We start from the raw sequence: 23929 nt of genomic DNA, 5'->3' as shown, positions 1-23929 counted from the left end.
GGCTCCGTACTCGGCCCCCTCCTCTTCATCATCTACATCCTCCCCCTTGGTCAGATACTCCGCCACTTCAATCTGGACTTCCACTGTTACGCTGATGACACCCAGATTTACCTTGGCACCAAATCCCCCCACAACCCCCCCCCGTCCCATATCAACTCCTGTTTGTCAGCTATAAAAACCTGGATGCAACATAATTTCCTCAAACTCAACAGCGATAAGACAGAAATCCTCCTCATAGGCTCCAAAGCCACACTCAGCAAAATCAATAACCCCACTCTCACCATCGACGGCACCGCTGTCTCCCCATCTCCCCAGGCCCGCAACCTTGGCGTGATCTTTGATTCCACCCTCTCTCTTGAGCCTCACATCCGCCATGTCATTAAAACCTCCTTCTTTCATCTCCGCAACATTGCCAAACTCAGACCCTCTCTCACACCGCCCGCTGCTGAAAGACTCATCCATGCCTTCATCTCCTCCCGACTGGACTGTTGCAACTCACTTCTCCTTGGCATCAGCTCCACCTACATCAACCGACTCCAACTGGTCCAGAACGCAGCCGCCCGACTCATCACCCATACCAAATCCTGGCATCACATCACTCCAGTCCTCAAACAACTTCACTGGCTTCCCATCTCCCACCGGATCACCTACAAAATCCTGATCCTCACCTACAAAGCCCTCCACCATCTGGCCCCCCCCAAATCTCACTGACCCCCTCGCCCCCTACCAACCCTCACGGTCCCTCAGATCCACATCAGCCGGTCTCCTCTCCATCCACAAGTCCAACCTCCGCAGTTTTGGGGACAGAGCCTTCTCCAGGGCAGCTCCCAGGCTCTGGAACTCCCTCCCCCAACTGATCCGCAATTCTGTGTCCCTCACCATCTTCCAGTCCCGCCTCAAGACCCATCTCTTCACCTCTGCCTATCCTTAGCCCCACGTCCCCGTCCCTTTTCATCTGCATTAATTGCCTCATACTGTGTTTTGTATTGAATTCTGTCTTTACTTTGTGCACTAGTCATGTCTCTACTATTTATTTCATTCCCCTTACATGTTTTTCCTCTACATGCTCAATTTTTGTAAGGTGTCCTTGAGACTCTTGAAAGGCGCCCATAAATAAAATTTATTATTATTATTATTATAAACGCAGCTGTAATTTCTACATGGTGAAACCAAAATGTATAAAAATACCCTTTAATATTTTATATCTGACAATGCGCACTTTAACCCTTTTTTTCTATTACAAATCTCAAATTGTGTAGTTCTGGGGCAAATAAATAAATGATGGGTCTTTGTCCCAAACATTATAGGGCAGCATCTCATGTTGACATGTCGTACCAATAAGCAAACCGATGCAGATCCAGGCACTTTCTGAGCAGAAGTTGATTCCTGCCGTAACCAACCTCTCTGAGTACTTTATTATGGTGAATGCAAGTACAACTAGATGGTATTCATGGAAGCACTGGTAAGATAGATGCCTTTTTGAACCTGATTCCTGAAAATAGCCTTTTCAGCAGAGTTCTGTGTCATCCCAATTCCAAAAGATTTTATAAATACTTTAGGGGGAAAAGGGTAACAAAGAGAGAGTGGGACCTCTCGAATCAAAGGAAATGGGCAAGGTCCTCAATGAGCATTTCTCCTCTGTATTTACCGATGAGAAAGACAGTAGGACAGAGGAACTTGGGGCAGTCAATGGAAGTGTCTTGAGAGCAGTCAGTGTTACTGTCGAAGAAGTGCTAAAGGTACTAGTTGTACTTGCATTCACCATAATAAAGTACTCCGAGAGGTTGGTTATGGCAGGAATCAACTTCTGCTCAGAAAGTTTTCAAAAGGGAACTGCAGATGCTGGAATATCGAAGGATGCTGCTGCACCCGCTGAGTTTCCCCAGCAATTTTGTGTACCTGCTCAGAAAGTGCCTGGATCTGTATCGGTTTACTTATCGATACAACATGTCAACATGAGATGTTGCCTCTATAATGTTTGGGACAAAGACCCATCATTTATTTATTTGCCTCTGCACTCCACAATTTAAAGGTACTATATTGTATGGAGGTAGACAAAATATCCAGGGCCTGATCAGATCTATCTGAGGACATTGCAGGAAACTAGAGAGGGAATTGTGGGAGCCCTGGTTGAAATTTACGAGTTGTCCTTAAATACAGGAGAGGTGCCGAAAGATTGGAGGGTGGCAAATGTTGTGCCTCTATTCAAGAGGGGCTGCAGGGAAAATGCTGGGAACTGTAGGCCGCTGAGCTTAACATCATCACCAAGTATGCAGATGATTAAACGGTGATTGGCCTCATCAGCAACAACGATGAGTTGGCCTATAGGGAGGAGGTCCAGCTCCTAGCAGCATGGTGTGCTGACAACAACCTGGCCCTTAACTCCAAGACGACCAAGGAGCTCATTGTAGACTTCAGAAAGTCCAGGGGTGGCACGCATACCCCCATCCACATCAAAGGGATGGAGGTGGAACGTGTTTCCAGCTTCAGGTTCCTGGGGGGTCAACATCTCCGATGACCTCTCTTGGACCCACTATACCTCAACTCTGGTCAAGAAGGCTCACCAGCGTCTCTTCTTCCTGAGTAGACTGAAGAAGGTCCATCTGTCTCCTCAGATTCTGGTGAACTTCTACCGCTGCACCATCGAGAGTATCCTTACCAACTGTATCACAGCATGGTATGGCAACTGCTCTGTCTCCGACCGGAAAGCACTGCAGAGGGTGGTGAAAATTGCCCAACGCATCACCGGTTCCTCGCTCATCTCCATTGAGTCTGTCCAAAGCAAGCGTTGTCTGCGAAGGGCGCTCAGCATCACCAAGGACTGCGCTCACCCCAACCATGGACTGTTTACCCTCCTACCATCCGGGAGGTGCTACAGGTCTCTCCGTTGCCAGACCAACAGGTCCAGGAACAGCTTCTTCCCTGCGGCTGTCAAACTACTCAACAATGTACCTCGGAGACTGCCAATCGCCCCCCACCCCGGACACTCCTCCCACAGGAAAAACACTATGACTGTGTGCATGTAAATAGATTTATTTATTGAAATCATATTCTATGTTGCTCTTCCAGGGAGATGCTAACTGCATTTCGTTGTCTCTGTACTGTACACTGACAATGACAATTAAAGTTGAATCTGAATCTGTAGTTGGAAAGTTACTAGAGAGTATTCTGAGGGATAGGTTATTCAGGCATTTGGATGGGCAAGGTCAGCATGATTTTGTACGTGGGAGGTCGTGTCTCACAAATCTGATTGATTTTTTTTAAAGCTGTGACCAAAAAGGCTGATGAGGGCAGAGCTGCAGATGTGTGCATGGATTTCAGAAAGGCATTCAACAAGGTTCCGCATGGTAGGCTGCTTTGGAAGATTAGATCGCATGGGATCCAAGGAGAGATAGCTGAATGGATAGCAAATTGGCTCCATGGAAGGAAGCAGAGGGTGATGGTGGAAGGTTGCTTCTCGGACTGGAGGCCTGTGACTAGTGGTGTGCGTCAGGGTTCGATGCTGGGCCTGTTACTGTTTGTCATCTATATCAATGATTTGGTTGAGAACATACAGGGCAAGATTAGCAAGTTTGCTGATGACACAAAAGTGAGTGGTTTCGCAGATAGTGAAGATGGTTGTGAAAGATTGCAGCAGGATCTGGATCGATTGGCCAGGTAGGTGGAGGAACGGTTGATGGAATTTAATACAGAGAAGTTTGACATGTTGCATTTTGGGATGTCTAACAAAGGCAGGATCTATCAGTAAATGGTAGGCCTCTGGGGAGTGTTGTAGAGCAGAGGGATCTGGGAGCGAGGTGCATGGTTCTCTGAAGGTCGAGTCGCAGATAGATAAGGTGAACAAAAAGGCTTTTGGCACATTGGCCTTCATCAGTCAGAGTATTATATAAGTTGGGAGGTCATGTTGCCGTCGTATGAGGTGTTGGTGTATTCTGCATTTAGAATATTGTGTTCAGTTCTGGGCACCATGGTTTAGAAAGATATTGTCAAGCTTGAAAAGGTCCCGAAAAGATTTACAAGGATGTTGCCAGGATTAGAGGGTGTGAGCTATAGGGAGAGGTTCAGTAGGCTGGGTCTCTATTCCTTGGAGCGCAGGAGGATGAGGGGTGATCTTATAGAGGTGTACAAAATCATGAGAGGAATAGATTGGGTAGATGCACAGAGTCTCTTGAAGGGGAATCGAGGACCAGTGGAAACAGGTTCATGGTGAAGGGGAAAAGATTTAATAGGCATCCGAGGGGTAACATATGTATGGAACATGCAGCCAGAGGAGGTAGTTGAGGCTGGGACTATCCCTCGTTTAAGAGACAGTTAGACAGGAACATGGATAGGACAGGTTTGGAGGGATATGGACCAAGTGCAGGCAAGTGGACTAGTGCAGCTGGGATATTGTTGGCCGGTGTGGGCAAGTTGGGCCAAAGGGTCTGTTTCCACACTGTATAACTCTATGACTCTTAACTGTTCGGGATGAATCTTGACAAATGCCTTTATTTCTTCCAAGATCTTCTTGGCAATAGACGTGCTCTCTAAGGGGATTGGTAATTATTTATTTCAAGTTCCGCCATCATGGGTTGCGGCCCTGTGGAAGGGCATTTCTCACTGACACTAGGTCTAGGTGGTGGTTTGAAAGTTTGTTGGTGAACCATTCTGGCAGATCGCTTTGACAGTCTGCTCATGAAATCTCGCTGCAATGGATCCAATGTATTTTTCCTGCAGGACTATGATCTTTGACTTGAAATGATACAAGTGAAATGAATGTTTTAAGGCAAAAAGGCCAGACCCATTATTTGCCATAGTTGGGGATTCTCCTGTGTTCATTGCATGCAAATCATTTTAATTCTGTGTTAAAACTGTCTGAATTGAAGTTTGCAAATGAATGCTAATTTGATGTTCTGAAGTGAAGAAGAGTAATAGTCCTCAAGTGTATAGGGACAGATTGACACATAATGGGCAGATATGTGACGGATTAAATTGTAGTTCAATTGGAATGCTTCCTGCGGCTGGGTAGGATGACAGGCATCATAAACTAGAGGGCATAATTCTAAAAAGATGCAAGTCAGAGAATGCTAAGGATATCGTTACATTGGAGTCACCAGAATATGATTATGTCCAATTCAAGTCGCCGCATCTTAGGAAATTTAGAAGATGTTCAGAAGGGTACAGAACTGATTCGCTTAAATTATTCCAGATATGAAAGTACTGTGGAAGCTGATGGTTGTGCTTGGAACAGAGAAGGTACTGAGGGAATATGACAGAGATATTTAGAACTATGAACACCACAGCCATGAACAATAGAATTTTTTTTTTAAACATCACCGGAAATCTTAAAAAATAATAAATGTCAGAAATATGATCCCCTTTCCCCAGAATTGACAGAATTGACACCTCTCTCGTGTGATTGTTTTCCTATAACACAATGTTCCTAGGGAATGGAACTATTGCATTATAGCACGGCTCGTGTCTGGGCCGCTGAGTCTCCGCTCTCTGCTGCTCCTCATCCGCCGGCACGGTCGACCTCCTGCACATATGCACCGCCACGGCTAGCACATCCTCGGCAGCCCTGCACATGCGCACTGCCACGGCCTGCACATCCTCCCCCTGCACATGCGCACAATCATGGCCAGCACATCATCGGCTGCCCTGCACATGCGCACTGCCACTGGTCGGCGGCGAGTACTTTCTCACTTTGCATTGTGGGAGATCTGGCCACCATTGCTGTCCGCTCGCCGCGACCGCTGAAGCTAAACGCAGGATTACTCCCTGGAGCTGGAGTAACTCCCTGGAGTAATTCTTGCTTCTTGGCTTCCTGGTCCTCCAAAAATATTCCAAATGGAATTGAAACTGGAGGTGGAGGAGGGTGAACTTAAGTAAAAAAGGGTTCGTGGGGAAAAAAGAGCTACCTTAAATTTCCCACCACTGGCTTCCAAACCAGGGCATCGGAGATGTCCTCATTCTTAGGGAACGGGGGAGGGGTTCCCTTCTTCCACTATAGATGAGGCTCTCACCCGTAACTCTGCTCTCACTCCCCATCCCCCCCACGTAACAAGGGCAGAGTCCCCCGTGTCCTCACCTTCCTCCCTACCAGCCGTCACATACAAAAGATAATCCTCCGACATTTTCGCCACCTCCAACGGGATCCCACCACTGGCCACATCTTCCCATCTCTTCCCCTTTCGGCTTTCTGCAGAGACCGCTCCCTCTAACTCCCTGCTCAATTCATCCCTTCCCACCCCCTCTCCTGGCACTTTCCCTTGCAACCGCAGGAAATGTGACACATGTCGCTTTACCTCCCCCCTTAACTCCATCCAAAGACCCAAGCAGTCGTTCCAAGTGCGACAGAGGTTCACCTGCACCTCCTCCAACCTCATCTATTGCATCCGCTGCTCTAGGTGTCAGCTGCTCTACATCGGTGAGACCAAGCGTAGGCTTGGCGATCGCTTCGCCCAACACCTCCGCTCGGTTCGCAATAACCGACCAGATCTCCCGGTGGCTCAGCACTTCACCTCCCCCTCCCATTCCGAATCCGACCTTTCTGTCCTGGGCCTCCTCCATGGCCAGAGTGAGGCCCACTGTAAATTGGAGGAGCAGCACTTCATATTTTGCTTGGGCAGTTTACACCCCAGCGGTATTAACATTGACTTCACCAATTTCAGGTAGTCCTTGCATTCTCCCCCTTTCCCTTCCCCTTCCCAGCTCTCCCACAGCCCACTGTCTCCTCCTCTTCCTTTTTTCTTCATGCACCCCCCCTCCCCACATCAGTCTGAAGAAAGGTTTCGACCCGAAATGTCGCCTATTTTCTTCGATCCATAGATGCTGCCTCACCCGCTGAGTTTCTCCAGCATTTTGTGTCTACCTTAAATTTAATTCTGTCTGGTTGGGTAACTATGGTAGGGTGAAGACTATTCCATGCTTTAATTGTGCGGGGGAACTCCATGGAGCAGCCAGCGTCTCTGGATAGAAGAAATTGGATGACGTTTCGGGTAGAGACCCTTCTTTAGACTCTCTGGTTTTAGTGATTTTAGTTTAAAAAATACAGCGGGGAAACAGGCCCTTCAGCCTACTGAGTCCACGCCGATCACCTGTACACTAGTTGTTTCCCACACATTAGCGACATGAGTCATGACTTTTTTGTGTGTTGGAAAACAAAATATAGTGGCACGGCTGATAGACTTGCTGCCTCACACGCCAGAGATCTGTGTTCAATCCTGTCCTCTGGCACTGTCTGTGTTAAATTTGCACATTCTCCCTGCAAGCATCTGGGTTTCCTCCCACATCCCAAAGACGCATTGGCTTTGTGGGTTAACTTGTCCCTGTAAAATTGCTCCTAATGTGTAGGGAGTGGGCGAGGAAAGTGGGATAACAGAACTTGTGTGAATGGGTGGTAGACAAAAAAGCTAGAGAAAATCAGCGGGTGAGGCAGCATCAATGGAGCAATGGAATAGGCGTTGTTTCGGGTCGAGAACCTTCTTCAGCAGGGCCGGATTTAGATGAAGACAGGCCCTAAGCTATTTCACTTGTGAGCCCCCCCCTCCCAATCTCCCACCCCCACAACTAGAAGACCATGACTACTCGACAGTGACAGTGACACTTTTGGACCCTACTGTATGTTGTCATTAAACAGTTGGTTTCAAAATACATATTGGATTCACCGCAGAACAGGTGATGCTTTACCTGGATCGCCGTTTGAAGCTCTGGAGTGTTGGTCCTGCTGCTTCAACATCATGGAGCTGTGGTTTGCGGAGCTCCAGCCTCGGGTCGCGCTGATTTCAACATCGCGGAGCCCTGGGATCCCTTTGCCGAGGGCCGCCAGCGTGAATCTCCACCCAGCTCAGCATGTGGACTTCGGGAGCCGCGGTCTCCGTTAGGAAGTGGCCGATTCAGAAGTCCAAGCCGCTGAGAATGTTCTCCTGTTCCGACGTCGGATGGTGACCCCCAAATTTCATTGTACCAATGGCCATGTGGGGGGGGTCCATTGGAGACTGAAAAGGGATCATCAATGGGGGCGAGGACTCCTTCCCATGGAAGAATGGTGTGAGGCGGAGGCGACAGAAGAAGAGCTCCAAATCGCGGTGATTTGGAGCTCTTTGAGGTGGGGATGGAGGGGGACAAAGGTGAGCCCAGGGCTGGCCTTAAGCCGATTGGACCAATTGCTCCCAATTGGGCCCCGCGGGAAAGGGTGCCCCGCGCCAGAGTAATCTACTCTCAGCTCGGGTAGATGTACCCCGGGTGGAGGGGGGAGAGAGGGGCGGAGAGAGAGTAGAGGGGTGGAGGAGGAAGAAAGGGGTAGACGGGGAGGGGGTGTGAGGAGGAATGGAGAGGGGGAGATGCGTCGTTCCCTCACGATCCCGGGGCAGCGCTCCCGCCCCTCCAGTCTCCGTGCTTCATGCACACAGCCCCGGCACCACCCCTCTCCCCGGGGAGACGCAGTGAACAATACACGGAGTGCCGGGTGGGGGTTGGAGCAACGTTTACAAACCTGTGCCTCACCCGTCTGCCCGGACCCCGGCATCTGCTCCTGCCGCCGGCCCTCTCCCTCCGTTCTCTTCTTCCCTCCCTCCTTCCTCTACTTCCCTCCCTCCCTCCCTCTTGTCCTTCCTCCCTTCTCTTCCTCCCTCCCTTCTCTCCCTCCCTCCCACACTCACATCACGCACAGACAACTAACACACAGTTAGGATGGGGTAGAAGCCCAAATGGTAGGATGGGGCTGAAGCCCAAAATTTAATGCCTGGACTGGTTTTTCACCAATGGTTATTGGTTTTCCAGGATCTATTTAATTAAATTACTCTTTTTCATTTCACAGTCACTAAAACAAGTGGTATTGTCACTATGTACTTTTCAGAGGTGATCTACACATTTTGTTTGTTACTTGTAGGCTTACATGTATGCAATTTTATATTAAAATGTAGCTTAGATCTGTTTGGTCCATTAAGTCGCAGGCACTTTTTAAGCGCACATTTTGATTACTTTCCATTCTACCATAGAGATATAAAGTCTATAATAGACTTTATTTGTATTTCTATGATTCTACAGACCTTGGCTGGGAACCTGGGGCTCACCAAAATTGTTCCCAATTGGGCCCCGCACCTCCTAAGGCCGGCCATGGGTGAGGCCTCTGCTGAGGACAGACCGTTTGGTATCTGAGAGGGGGAGGCCGGGGGGGATGGTGAACACACGGCAGGGATGGGGGTTGGGGCCGGAGGAAGGCAGGTGAGTGGACTGAGGCCAAGGTGATGTCTGGTGGAGGGGTGGTGGGTGGTCAGGGCCTATGAGGACTGTAGTGCGGGTGGGGAAGAGCTGGGGTCACATGGTTTGAGGGGAATGGGGAAGACCCAGTGGAACAGCCACTGAGATTACCAGGGTTGGCAGACTAGCACTAGGACCCAGCGCAGTCAAACCCGGGGGAGTGGGAGTCTGCTGCGTGGAAACTTCAGGCCCGGTGCTGAGTCCAGGCTGCAGGGAAGGCGATGGCTGTGGGCTACTGGAGGACAGTGGAGTGGCCAGGGTCAGCGGGCAAAGAGTAGGAGGTCTCGGTGGGGCAGTGAAGTGAGTAGGCCCCCTTAGATCTCGAGGCCCTAAACTTAAGCTTGTCTAGCTTATACGTAAATCCGGCCCTGTTCTTCATACTGATGTCGGGGGTGGGGCGGGAAAAAGAAAGGAAGAGGTGGAGACGGTAGGCTGTGGGAGAGCTGGGAATGGGGAGGGGAAGGAGGGAGAAAGCAAGGACTAAGTGACTAAGTTAAGTGAGAGCCCTGTTATAGCAGTACTATCTGTGGTTGGAAGTCGAGCAGCAGGTGTAGACAGATAAACCAGGGGTGTTACATTTCCTAGGTACACAAAATTGCTGGCGAAATTCAGCGGGTGCAGCAACATCTATGGAGCGAAGGAAATAGGCGACGTTTCGGGCCAAAACCCTTCTTCAGACTGATGGGGGGTGGGAGAAAGAAGGAGGAGGGGGAGGAGCCCGAGGGCGGGAGGGTGGGAGGAGACAGCTAGAGGGTTAAGGAAGGGGAGGAGACAGCAGGGGCTAGCAAAATTGGGAAAATTCAATGTTAATGCCATAAGGACGCAAGGTCCCCAGACGGAATATGAGGTGCTGTTCCTCCAATTTCCGCTGTTGTATGCCATAAGGACGCAAGGTCCCCAGACGGAATATGAGGTGCTATTCCTCCAATTTCCACTAGGGCGTGTTACATTTCCTGCTGTTTTATGAGCAGGAACAGGAATGTTTGGTATAGCTCAAAGAATGGATTAGCGAGTTACAAAGGAAACAATCTTTTCCGAATGTTGAAAGGAGAGTTGGTGTGTCTGATGGTGCAAGTTCTTTAATGGAGATATAAAATCGGAAAATAGGGTGTATTTAATGTGGGGTTTCGCGAGATGGAATGTGAGAACAAATGACACGGGGAACCATTCCTTAGTCTGGCTGGTAGGAGATATAGTGAAAAGGCAGGTGTAGGAAATATAGAGAAGTAGTTGAAAACCTTATCAATTATGAAGGGGTGGAAGGTGGATCCGTTTATGGAAAATTCTTCATGCGGTCTGGTATGGAAAATCAATGACAACAAATACATTTGAAATAAAGAATGTGGGAGAATGGAATCCTCACAGGACATACGTTTAGATTATGGCCCGCGTGAACATAGGAGCTGGATCGAAATTAAAATCTTATGTAACAGAGGTTTTGTTACCTATACAGGTACATGAACAACATTAAATAGTTATCTATGTACTGGAGAAACACTTGAGGAAAAAGTCCTGCATCAAACTGAAACAAGGGATGTTCTATATGTTCCACAAAGAAACGGGCTCAGCTCTTTGAGAGTTCCCATAGCTGTATATTTTGGAAAATTGAATAGGTGAAGGAGACATTCAGTGTTAGAAAGCGTTCAGTCAGGTGAATAAGTGTGGTGCTGGAGGGGAATTGATTGAGCCTCTGTACAAGTAAAGCATAAAAGACTGTCTGGGCAGCATGGTGACACAGCGGTAGAGTTGCTGCCGTATGGGCCTGTCCCACTTAGACGATTTTTCAGGCGACTGCCGGCAACTGTCAAGCCGTAGCCGGTTGCTGAAAGCCCGGTGACTGGAACGGTGACTGTCCGAGTGGAACACATACGCAGAGCTGCCAAGTAGTACGGATTTTCCGTATTTTGTACGGAAATGCGATAAGAAAACGGATGTACGGATTTGCTTTGTAAAATACTGATTTTTTTTTTAAATCGGCCGACTTCCTGTTTCATCTTGGTGCTTAAAAAATGCAAGGATATAAAAAGTCATACTATAACTCTAAAAATTACAAGCAGATTAAATCTATTGGTATTTTAAATTTCAAGGATGATATTTCTGGATGATTATTTTTTAAAGTTTTGATCTGCCTGTCCCGCTACAGGTTTATCTTATAGAAACGTACAAAATTCTTAAGGGGTTGGACAGGCTAGATGCAAGAAGATTGTTCCCGATGTTGGGGAAGTCCAGAACAAGGAGTCACAGTTTAAGAATAAGGGGGAAGTCTTTTAGGACCGAGATGAGAATTTTTTTTTTCCACACAGAGCGTGGTGAATCTGTGGAATTCTCTGCCACAGAAAGTAGTTGAGGCCAGTTCATTGGCTATATTTAAGAGGGAGTTAGATGTGGCCCTTGTGGCTAAAGGGATCAGGGGGTATGGAGAGAAGGCAGGTACAGGATACTGAGTTGGATGATCAGCCATGATCATATTGAATGGTGGTGCAGGCTCGAAGGGCCGAATGGCCTACTCCTGCACCTATTTCCTATGTTTCTATGTTTAAACAGCTCTGTCAGTTTAGCACGTGGGAATTTAAATGAACAACGCTATGGGTTCTAATTATAGCGCCACCAGCTGGAGCACTATTGCCTTTACACATAGCGCTATGGGCTTTATACATAGCGCTATGGCCACAGCGCCATGGGTCACAGACTGTTTGGGGAGGGAGAAGGTGAGAGGGTGGGAATAAGAGGGAGGGAGAAAAAAAGGAAGGAGAGAGGGAGGGAGGGAAATGGGGAGGGAGAGAGAGGGAGTGGGAGAGGGAGGGAGGAAAAGAGGAAGGAGGGAGAGAGAGCAAGGGAGGGAGAGGGAGGCTTCCAAAAAGGCTTCTACAGCATCATCTGGTGCTAAAAGCAGGAAGCAGCCGTTCTAACAGCAGTATACAAAGGCTTAACTTTTTTACCCTGTTGCCAGCCGGGCAACCTAGGCAGCTTTTTAGGTTGCTAAATGACAGTTTAGGTGGTCATTTAAGACGGCTTGCAATAATGTGCTCCGACGAAGTGCGTAGTTACCAGTCAGAAGCATTCACATATTATTTCTGCTTCAAATAAAGTGACAAACTAAACATATTCTCCAATCAAGATATGATATATACCACAATGACATGCAGCAAAATTACAATACAGTATCTCATCTCTGTTTACACGTTGCAATGAATGCAATTTCTATTATTTCTTTCCACTTCCAAACAAAATTCTGGTTGGATTATTCAGCGTGTGATCAACCTCGGTGAGACCAGGTGCAGGCTTGGCAATCGCTTCGCACAACACCAACACTCAGTTCGCAATAACCAACCTGATCTCCCAGTGGCTCAGCACTTCAACTCCCCCTCCCATTTTGAATCCGACCTTTCTGTCCTGGGCCTCCTCCATGGCCAGAGTGAGGCCCACAGCAAATTGGAGGAACAGCACCTCATATTTCACTTGGGTAGTTTACACCCCAGCGGTATGAACATTGGTTTCTCCAATTTCAGGTAGTTCTTGCTTTCTCCCTCCTTCCCTCCCATTCCCAGCTCTCCCACAGCCTACTATCTCTGCCTCTTCCTTTCTTTTTCCCGACCACCCGATCTGTCTGAAGAAGGGTCTCGACCCGAAACATTGCCTATTTCCTTCGCTCCATAGATGCTGCCTCACCTGCTGAGTTTCTCCAGCATTTTTGTCTACCCATTCACACAAGTTCTGTTATCCCACTTTCCTCACACACTCCCTACACATTAAGGGCAATTTTACAGGGACAAGTTAACCTACAAAGCCAATGCGTCTTTCGGATGTGGGAGGAAACCTACATACTTGCAGGGAGAATGTGCAAATTCAACACAGACAGTGCCCGAGGACAGGATCGAACACAGATCTCTGGCATGTGAGGCAGCAAGTCCACCAGCTGTGCTACTATATTTTATTTTCCAACACACAAAAAATTATACGTTGATAACTTTGGTTACTAAAAAAAAAAAATATCCATTTTCAGTCTTAATCTCTAAGTGATGCAAAGTCCCCCTTTACAGCTACTTACTGTATGTTGTAATTCAGTTCAAGACTATGGGGCAGTGCATTGGCCATAAAGTTGCTGCCTAAATTTGCCAGAGACCCGGAATTGATCCTGAATATGGGTGCTCTGTATGGAGTTTGCTCCTTTTGCCTTGGATCACATGAGTTTTCTCCGGGTGCTCTTGTTTCCTTCCACATTCCAAAGGTGTGCAGGAACCTTTTTCAGACCCAACCCAAGACGTAATATTTTCTTTTTGTCCAGAGATTCTGTCTGACCTGTTGAGTTACTCCAGCTTTTTGAGTCTATCTTCAGTTTAAACCAGCATCTGCAGTTCCTTCCTACACACACAATACTATACGATAGAATTTTATTAATCCCAGGAGGGAAATTGTGTGTGTGTGTGCTGCTGCAAGGATTTCCCCCACACAATTTAAGCATGGAATAGTCCTCACCCTACAAGAGGTACCCAACCAGACGCAATTAAATTTAAGGTAGCACTTTTTTCCCCCAAGAACCCTTTTTTGCTTAAGTCCAAGTCAAGAGTCAAGAGAGTTTTATTGTCATGTGTCTCAGATAGGACAATGAAATTCTTGCTTGCTGCAGCACAACAGAATATTTAAACATAATACGGAACAGGAGATAAAAGTTCAGTGTGTCTATATACCATAGACCATATATATATATATATACACAATAAATAAACAGATAAAATGCAACAGGCTGTTATTTTTCAGAGTTTGGAGTTTGGTGGTGGTGGGTCCACTCCTGTTTAAATTCCATTTCGAATATTTTTGGAGGACCGGGAAACCAAGAACCAAGATTTAATCCAGGGAGTTACTCCAGCTCCAGCGAGTGATTCTGCGTTGGTTTGCGGTGAGCCAGCGACCGTACAGCAATTGCGGCCAGATCTCCCACAATGCAAAGCGAGGGATAAAGTGACTGATGCCGACCAGTTGCAGTGGCAGTGCGCATGTGCTGCGCGGCACAACCACGGCCGATGATGTGCTGGCCAAAGATCCTCGTTGTAGGATCTTTGATGCAGGCCATGGCAGTGCGCATGTGTAAGGTGGCCTGCCGTGCCGGCGGACGAGGAGCGAGCGGAGAGTGGAGGAACAGTGCAGGATGGATGGGAAGGGGGGTCAGTACAGGATGAATTGGGGGACCAGTGTAGGATTGATGGGGAGTGGCAGGAGAATCAATGCGAGGTGGATAGGGAGATCAGTGAAGGATGAATAGATGGGGGGGGGCACACGGGATGTCAGTGAGGACTGAATAGAGGCAGGAATGGGGATCAGTGCGGGATGGAGAGGAGGTGTCTCAGGATAAGGAGGGTGGAGGGGGGCGTACAAAAGAGAGAGAGAGAGAGAGGGAGGAAGGGGCAGAGGAGGTGGGAAGGAAGGTCAGCGCTCTTCGGACAACACCAGCATCATCGCTGCCTTGGCTGTCCCAGGCACGGAAATCGCTATCAAAATATGGGGGGGACCAGGGGACACACGCGCGTGAGGCTTCGGAGGCTCAAAACAGCGCTAAATGCAGCTCAACCCTGCCTGTCTCGCCTGGTCATGGCGGGACAGGCAGAGTTGAGCTGGGTGCTTCTCTGCGCTGGCTGGGGGCACCACTCCGGACGTCTGGGATCGATCCTGGCTGCGGTGCAGGTGTGCCGAGAGTGTTTTGGCATGTCTCCCTCCTCCAATCACTGCGCTCTATCCTCAGTCCCACCCCCCCCCCCCCCCCATCCCCGGCCTCGGTGTGTGACAGGGTTTGTTTTGAAAGCGCCGTTGGCGGAGTGGCAAGCAGCGGCCGCTAATAGGACAGGCGGGGGCGGGAGGAGGAGGAGATGGTGTTCAGGGCCCGTAATTCGCTCCGACCCTCCGTCACGCCACACTTTCCCACGCCACATCTTTCCCATGCATTATAGCTGATGCCGACACAAAACGTCACGTTCCTTTTCTCCAGAGATGCCTGACCCGCTGAGTTACTCCAGTTTTTTGTGTCTATCTTCGGTATAAACCAGTATCTGCGTGCCAAGCCGGGCAAAATGACTCTCGTTTAGGTTGCCCGGCGACACTTTGGGTGGTCAGTGGCACCCAGGCAACCACTAATTTTGAGCCCTGTAAAAGGAAGTGTTTGCCCCTTTGAGATTGGGGGCCATTTGAAAATCATAGGGTTAAGGTGAATGGGGAGTGGAAGAACAGGTCAATGTCATGGAATGTAGAGCTGAGAGCGAAAAACTTCCTTTTGGAGGGATTAATGAGTAAAAAACATTGAGTAAAGCTGATTAGCAAAATAACTAAAATCTACATAGAGATTTGGTTTGTGCATCAAATGGTTAGGGTCAAAATGTACTGTCAAGGGTCAACTGCAACTGCAGCTGGATGAATATTTGAATGGACTGAATGTGCAGGCATGTGGGTGAGCGTGGAGGAGATTAACCAGCATCTGATAGGTCAAAATATCTCCTTAACTGCAGGTACCATTTTGTTATCACATTAGAATTGATACTGCTTAATGAGTCATGAATACCTGTCATATTCACTTATGTTTCCAGTTATCTTTTCTCTACTAAGATTAGAGAGAGGTTAGAATTATGAGAATAGAAGTGTGTAGAGAGGTGGAATATTTGTAAATACAATATTTTTTTAATTGAATCATTTACTTTTGAGGTGTAGATGACAGGGAGAACAAACAATAATTCTTCCTTGGGAATATAAAGAAAAAAATACTTTCCAATTGCTATTTGGGTTCTTGTGATGTCCAAAATCCTTTACGGCCAATTAAAATCCTAAATACAGTAGCTATTTAATTGAAAACTGTCCAAATAAATAATTTGCAATAATTCCGTTGATTAAGGTGGCACAGTTGGCAGAGCTACTTCCCTGCAGCATCAGAGACATGGGTTCAATCCTGATCTCTGATGCTGTTTGTGTGGGGTTTGCACGTTCTCCCTGTGACCATGCGGGTTTCCTCCAGGTGCTTCGGTTTCCTCCCACTTCCCAAAGACGTGCAAGTTTTTAGGTTAATTGTCTTTAGTAAAATTGCCCCTAATGTGTCGGGAGTGGATTAAAGTGGAATAACATGGAACCAGTATGAACGATGATCAATGGTCAGTGTGGACTCGGTGGACCGAAGGGTCTGTTTCCATACTGTATCGCTAAACTAAAAAACGAATGTTTCAAAGAAGCATAGCATATATCTTGCACACCAACATTTTCAAAGGCTGGATATTTGTACTCATAATAATGTAATGTATGGCAGATGTGCATTTGCAAACCTTAATGTGTTGTTATATTTTGTTTTGCAGTTGCTAGGAGCTGCATTTCTTGGAATTGGCCTCTGGGCTTGGGCTGAGAAGGTATTTTGCATGTGCATATTTGAAGATGATTAAAAAAAATAATTTTGGTGTTTTAGTCTATTTTTGGGAAGTAGTGGAGTGGGTGGGAATATTTCTGAGAAATGAATCACAATTTAAATTTGGTTCATATATCGTAATCATTTTCACTTGCATAATTTAAGAAGACAAGGTAATGAATTTATGGAGCACAGTGTTCTTAGAACTTTAAGAGATATTGCCTAACCCGCTGAGTTACTCCAGCATTTTGTGTCTATCTTTGACATAAATCCTTATCTGCAGTTCCTACTGACACATTCTTAGAATATTTGTTTGTTTCCATTTTAAATGCTTCATTTTGTCAGAACCTTTGAAAGGTTAACAATCTTTTTCCTTCTGCAGATGCTGACTTGCTTGCTCAATATTTCCATTGCTTTTTTGAAATTCCATCTAGTTTTGAAGTTCCATCCTTCATCGTATTTTCTTTTGGAATAGAGCAATTATGTTTATTTCAATTCTTTTCTGATTTTTACACAATTGTGCAGTAGATTTTCACAAATCTGAGCACGTCTCAAATGAAATAATCTTATGAAGGAATTGACTGAAATCATAAATAAATTGTTATAATCATGGATGATCCTCTGTAGTTCATTTTCATTTGGTATTTTCTGGCAGTTTCTCCCACCTTGCATTATTACCTAGAGACTAACACACAGCTGCATCATTGATCTTTGGAAGTTATAGCTACATCAAGTATTAATACCCTAACTACATGTTGGCCAGAAGGGAAGATGATCCATAGAACTGCTGGCTGTTTCTGTAATTGAAGTCACTCTAACAAACGGTTCTGGATGTCTTGGACCAAAATTATCTTAGTCTGTGGGAACCAATCCTGACTCCAGCACACAATGCGATCTGTGAGCAAGGATTCCCCTCCTTTTAGCATTCCTTGGTGAATTTCTATCAGAACCAGCAGAGCAATCCAATTTGATACACATTATTGCTTATAGCAATACATTACCATCTATTCTGTAATCTTCCACTTCCACTTCTTCATTTCTATATTGGTAACAGGTCTATATTCAGGGGTGTGAAGACTGACGCCATTTAAAATCTTTACTTTGCTGAGGGTATTCGCCTAAATTTGCATTGAAACAATTCTGATGGCTGACTGTTCTTTGATTCTCTCCTTTATGTGTAAAGAATTTCACAATTGAAAATGTCTTCTCTGGTGACCTCTTGCCATTCTAATACCAGCTGTTGTATTTAATGTATTACCCACTAGTACCAGGTGTTGTATTTAATACCTACAGGTACCTAAATCCTATTGACTTTTATGTGACAGCCTTGATTATTAATGTCAAGTTTTTGTAGCTTTTCTATGAATTAGTTTAGTGGTTTCAATTTAAATGAGAAATTCATTGTAAATAGAAGCATTGCGATGTTTAGTGCTTCATTGAGTAATGATAATCACATGCAGTTCTCTTTTAGGGTGTGCTTTCCAACATCTCTTCTATCACAGACTTGGGAGGATTTGACCCAGTCTGGTTGTTCATTGTTGTTGGTGGAGTAATGTTCATTCTTGGATTTGCTGGCTGTATTGGTGCACTGCGTGAGAACACTTTCCTACTGAAATTTGTAAGTGTTTGTTTACATTACAACTTATCCATGAGAAACATATAAAGATTTTGTGAAGTTTTTAAAATTGTCATTAGTTCATTAAACTCAGTTTAAAGTAGTTTTTCAATTATAAAAGTTTACAATATTCCTATAAATCTAAGTTGGAAAATGGACACAGATAAGCATCCTGTATTTTTTTTAAATCTCAAAATTTCTAAATTTAATTGTTGCTTTAATCTTTGAACATAATTAGTTAATTGTTTAGAATAGATTGTGATAAAATTATCAACATTTTCTCATGGAAAAATGACAGTTTAGAATCAAACTGTTTTGATGGCTAGCATATGTACATTGATCATAATAGTTATGAATATGAAAATCTGTTGCATCAAGCTATCTTTGATTTTCCCTTTGAGGGAATCATCATGGTTCCATCCAAAAGATTTTGACAAAAATGTAGAATTTATCAATTTTTAATGTAATAGATATTTCTTCAGATCTGTTTACAAAGAGTAACCAACTGTAAATGGTTAGCTTCAATGTTTAGAAACTGAAGGGGTTGCCAGCTTGAGTTAAGCAGAAGAATGTCTGCAGCAGATTTATTTTTGCTGCTTCTGCTGTGATGCTCTACAGTTTGCTAAACTAGAGATCTTAAGAGATAGGATAAGTAGGGCAGCTATGAGCAAAGAACAAAGTGCTGGAGGAATGGGTCAGGCTGCATCTGGGGAAAATATGGACAGGTGCTGTTTTGGGTCTTATCTTTGGACCCTCAACTGTCAGACTCAAAACTGCTTTAGATTCAAAACTCAAAACTGGGCAGCTAAAACCTATGGTAATTATGTTTTATTTCTGGGTAATCTTACTGAAATTTCTGAAGAAAAATACTACTGAAGGTCTGGATGTTACAACTTTCATGTAAGAATAGGACATAGAAACATATAGCATGGGACATTTAGAAAACCTTTACTAATTCTCCCTGTCGTTAGCTCTTCAAACACCCAGCTAATGTATTCAGGACATGATAACTTGAAAGATTTGCAATTAAATCAGAGATAATAGATCATCTTCTGGGACCAGCACACTGTTGCCACGCTCATTGGTAGTTTGCTGGGGAGTGACATGAACAAAATTATTGTACAAATGACATTAACCACTTAGATTGATAAAATCTCACTTGCATTTTAAAGGTTACAAGACTAAGTATTCTCACATGGGAGGCCTGGTCCCCCAACACAATATTCCACCTCTCCACCAATTCCAATATTCCACCACTCACGCATAGCCCCCAACTGCGCAGGCATGGCTGACGGGTTCCCGTTGTGATGCCACTGACTCCCTTCCGCCCCTTGCCCCCCCCCCCCCCCCCCCCCCACGCACAACCCCCCCCCCCCCCCCCCCCCCAAACTCCCCCCCCCCCATCCACTCTTAGCGGCTCTCCGGCGCCGTAGCCATTCCCTCACATTGGGTTCCCATTGTGACGTAGAACACGCAGGTATTACTGCGCAGGTGCAGCTGACGGGCACGCCAAGTGGAAAAGGGATTTATTAAAGCTTAAAATGTGAATAACTTAAAATATAACAACAATTTAAACGTTAAAGAGGAGATTTATTCAATCCATTCTTTCTTGTTGCATCTCTTGTTGCATTCTGCAGCCGGGGAGGGGGTCGGCTTCAGGTGGGGGCTGTCGGGGGCCGGTGGGGTGAGCGTCCTGCAGCTGGGGGACGGGCACAGCTTCAGGCAGTGGCCAATGAGGGGGGGCTTTCTGGAGGGCTAGTGTGGGTGTTGTCGGCCGAAGGGACTGGTTTCCAGAGGGATAGAATGGACATTGTGGACCGAATGGGTTCTTGGACTCACTGTTCACTCACTCGCGGCTGGTGGACTCACAGTTCACTCACACGCGGCTGGTGGACTCACAGTTCACTCACTCGCGGCTGGTGGACTCACAGTTCACTCATTCGTGGCTGGTGGACTCACAGTTCACTCACTCGCGGCTGGTGGACTCACAGTTCACTCACTCGCGGATGGTGGACTCACAGTTCACTCACTCGCGGCTGGTGGACTCACAGTTCACTCACTCGCGGATGGTGGACTCACAGTTCACTCACTCGAGGCTGGTGGACTCACAGATCACTCACTCGCGGCTGGTGGACTCACAGTTCACTCACTCGCGGCTGGTGGACTCACAGTTCACTTACTCGCGGCTGGTGGACTCACAGTTCACTTACTCACGGCTGGTGGACTCGCTTGTTATTTGTACTATATTTGTTATTTATTGAACACACACACACACACACACACACACGCACCCTCCGTCACACGCACCCTCCGTCACACACACACACACACACACACACACACACACACACACACACACACACGGGACATGTGACAGTAAAACTCTTGCCTCTACTCACGTCCGACTTCCGTACTCGGGCGCGGCCTCCGGACTCTGGCCTGTTGAGTCATGCACCCCACAGTTGAGTCACTCACCGCTTGCTGACTCACAGTTCACTCAACCACCGCTTGCGGACTCACAGTTCACTCAGCCACGACCTGTGGACTCACAGTTCACTCAGCCACAGCTTGCGGACTCACAGTTCACTCAGCCACGGCTTGCGGACTCGCAGTTCACTCAGCAACGGCTTGCGGACTCACAGTTCACTCAGCCACGGCTTGCGGACTCACAGTTCACTCACTCACGGCTTGCGGACTCACAGTTCACTCACTCACGGCTTGCGGACTTACAGGGGGGGGGGAGGGGGGAAGAGGGGTGTGTAGGCTCAGTGGCTCCTGGCCCCGGCTCTAACTGCACTCACCGGCTCGAGACTCACCGGCGCTGGTCCCCAGCAGCACACATCGGAACCCGGGTTGCCGTGGTGGTCGCCGCCCCCGCTCGCAGAACACAGCACCCGCTCGCAGAGCACAGCCCCTCGCTCGCAGTCCGCTTCATCTTTATTCTCCCCGCCGGACAGCGGGTGCCGGAAAGGGCGTGGTGACTGACAGGCGAGAAGACCATTCTGCTCATCTCACGATTTTTTCAAACCTTCATAACTTTTATAATACTCCACCGATTGGAACAAAGCTTGACGCGCTTGGAGCAAAGGAGAACGGTGAGTAAGGTGGCGATATAGGGTACCGGATTTGTGCAAATTTAAATACAACGCAGACCGGAAGTGGTCAAGATGAGTTTTAGTAATAGTATAGATAGATTAGTTCGGGGGGGATAATATTTCCACATACCAGCTTGCTTGATATCCTAACTCAATAGGATGATAACACCACTCTGCACTTCTTTGCTTTTGAAGTGTTATAATATTAAATTAAAAAAATAATCTAGGTCTAAAATACCATCCGAGTGTTTTTGAAATTATTATTGTGAAAATGACCTCTAAGCTGAGGAAATATACAACTCGTGGGTATTATTGTATCTGCTCCATTATAATAAAATTCTGTTTTTCAGTTTTCAGTATTCTTGGGTCTAATTTTCTTCTTGGAGTTGACAACTGGGATACTAGCATTCGTCTTCAAGGACTGGATCAAGGACCAGCTCAATTTATTTATCAACAAAAATGTTCAAGCTTATAGGGATGACATAGATCTTCAAAACCTTATTGATTTTGCACAAGAATATGTAAGTAAATTCAATTCCTTGTAGTAATGAGAAATTTCTAAATAATTCAACCAAATTTTCTGTTTGGGCGCCTGATATATTTATTTTAATTCAGTAAATTTTGAATGTATATGGTGGCGATTCAAAGATTATTTTACTGCAAGTGCTTTGTCTACTCATTTCAAATAGTTGAAATTATTTGAATTTGAAATTGCAGATGACTCATTTCACCTTCAATTTCAAATAATAAATAATGAGAAAGTTATTATTGGACATGATCCATGGATGTTGGAGAAAACATTTAGAAAACCTTTACTAGTGTATTGCTTATTTCAATATTTCCTACTTCATGTTAATTAAATTTTGGTCAATGTACCTATTTCCAAACTGTATAGGTCGATGGTTCTAATAATATTTATAGTTTTTTTAAATGTTGGATGAAACGGGTGTGCTTCTGTACAACCAGTCTATCATCCTATTCGGAGCTATGGGGTGTGTGAATTTCATTTTGGTCTGGTTTTAATATGCCTGTTATTACCTGTTCCTGGATTGAAAAAGGCCAATTGTGACTTTTGCGGTAATTTGGAGGATGAGACGGATGTTCGGTTGTTCTGGCAGGGCTTGCACACCATCACTTGCTACAAGGCGAAACCAAGTGGCAGCTCAAACGACAGTGAGCTCAATAGGTCGAACTGATGTGCCTTCTTGGGCATCCATAGCCCTGATATTATTGCAATCTCAGTCACCGAGGCTGATGTCAGATCCTTCACGAGGGTGAACATTTGTGAAGCATCTGGACCTGATGGTGCATCTGGTCTCATTCTCAAAATCTGTGTGAACCAACTGGTTGGAGATTTTGTGGATATCTTCACCTCTCATTACTGTGTGAGCTTCCAACCTACTTTAAAAGAGCATCAATAATACCTGTGCCCAAGAGGAGTAAGGTGACACAGCTACTGACCAGCGGTACTTCAATTGGTGGTGATGATGTGCTTTGAGAGTTTGTTTATTGTACATATCAACTCTTGCCATAGCAGGAACCTGGACATGCTACAAATTGCCAACTGCCACAATAGATCGATGGTCACGCAGTCCCAAGCGTTCTCCCAGACGATCGACGCTGGACCTCGTGGCAGCGGACTTTTATAGGTCCCGGGACCTTGAGGGGCCGAACCACATGGGGGTGGTCTGTTAATAATCCAATTACAGATATCGATTAACCCCATACATAACAGACATTTCCCTAACCCAATAATACAGCAGCTAATACATCGTATAAGAAAGAAAGCTTTTGAAGGAAGCAAACAAGAACAAACATTGAAACATGTGCCCTGAGATTCAAACAATTTCTCCAAGGCTCAACTGTTCGACCAATCATCAATTAACTGGATGATTGTCTTGCAACATTATTTATACTATTTACAATGTTTTTGCAGCGATCCAATAGAAATTATGCATTTAAGGTTTGTTTGCAAAACCGGTATACATCAATTTCAAAAACATCAATTTAAGAGAAACAGGGAGAACACCTGCACCTCTTACCATCCTGCATATCAGTCTGAGCCTAGACTGGCTGGCGCCAATCAAAGCCTGTAAAGTTCAGCTGACAAAGGTTAAGCAATTCTGACAAGTGCAGGGATCCTCCATTTTATGGTGTCTTTAATTTAGCCAATATTAACAACTGTTGTACATATTATAAGTAATGAAGAGTGAGAGTATAGGAGAGTGATCGATCGTCTGATTGAATGGTTCCAGAGCACCAATCTTGCTCTCAACATCAATAGCACCGAGGATCTGATTGTTGACTTTAGAAGAGGAAGGCTGAGGATCCACTAACCTGTCTTCATCAACAGGTTGATGGCGGAGAAAGCATATTGACTAGTTGCATCATATCCTGTTTCAACATCTCAAATGCCCAGGAACGAAGGAGATTACAAAAAGTGGTGAACACTGCACTGTCTATCAAGGGTACTGACAGCATAATCATGGACCCACAACAGCATAATCATGGACCCACAACACCCTGACCATGCTCTAATTTCAATCCTGCCATCGGGAAGAAAGTATCGGGGTCTGGAAACTGTGACCTCCAGGTTCAAGAACA

At 46.0% G+C, this 23929-nt stretch overlaps 1 protein-coding gene across 3 annotated transcripts in view; it reads left to right on the top strand.

Moving 5' to 3' along the window:
- Window positions 1–23929, top strand: part of tspan17 (tetraspanin 17) — a 54586-nt gene that overhangs the window by 5056 nt on the left and 25601 nt on the right. For all 3 annotated transcript variants that reach the window (XR_004413447.1, XM_033029478.1, XM_033029477.1), the window contains exons 2-4: window positions 16569–16619; window positions 18087–18233; window positions 21676–21846. Coding sequence is in view for 2 of the 3 variants with exons in the window: in XM_033029478.1 (XP_032885369.1) it covers window positions 16569–16619; window positions 18087–18233; window positions 21676–21846 (369 nt within the window). In the remaining variant the exon portion in view is untranslated. The remainder of the gene's footprint in view (window positions 1–16568; window positions 16620–18086; window positions 18234–21675; window positions 21847–23929) is intronic.

The sequence above is a fragment of the Amblyraja radiata genome, chromosome 11 (assembly GCF_010909765.2).
Source record: "Amblyraja radiata isolate CabotCenter1 chromosome 11, sAmbRad1.1.pri, whole genome shotgun sequence".
NCBI lineage: Eukaryota > Metazoa > Chordata > Chondrichthyes > Rajiformes > Rajidae > Amblyraja > Amblyraja radiata.
The sequence above is the reverse complement of the archived record's forward strand: the minus strand, read 5'-3'. Positions and strand labels throughout refer to the sequence as shown.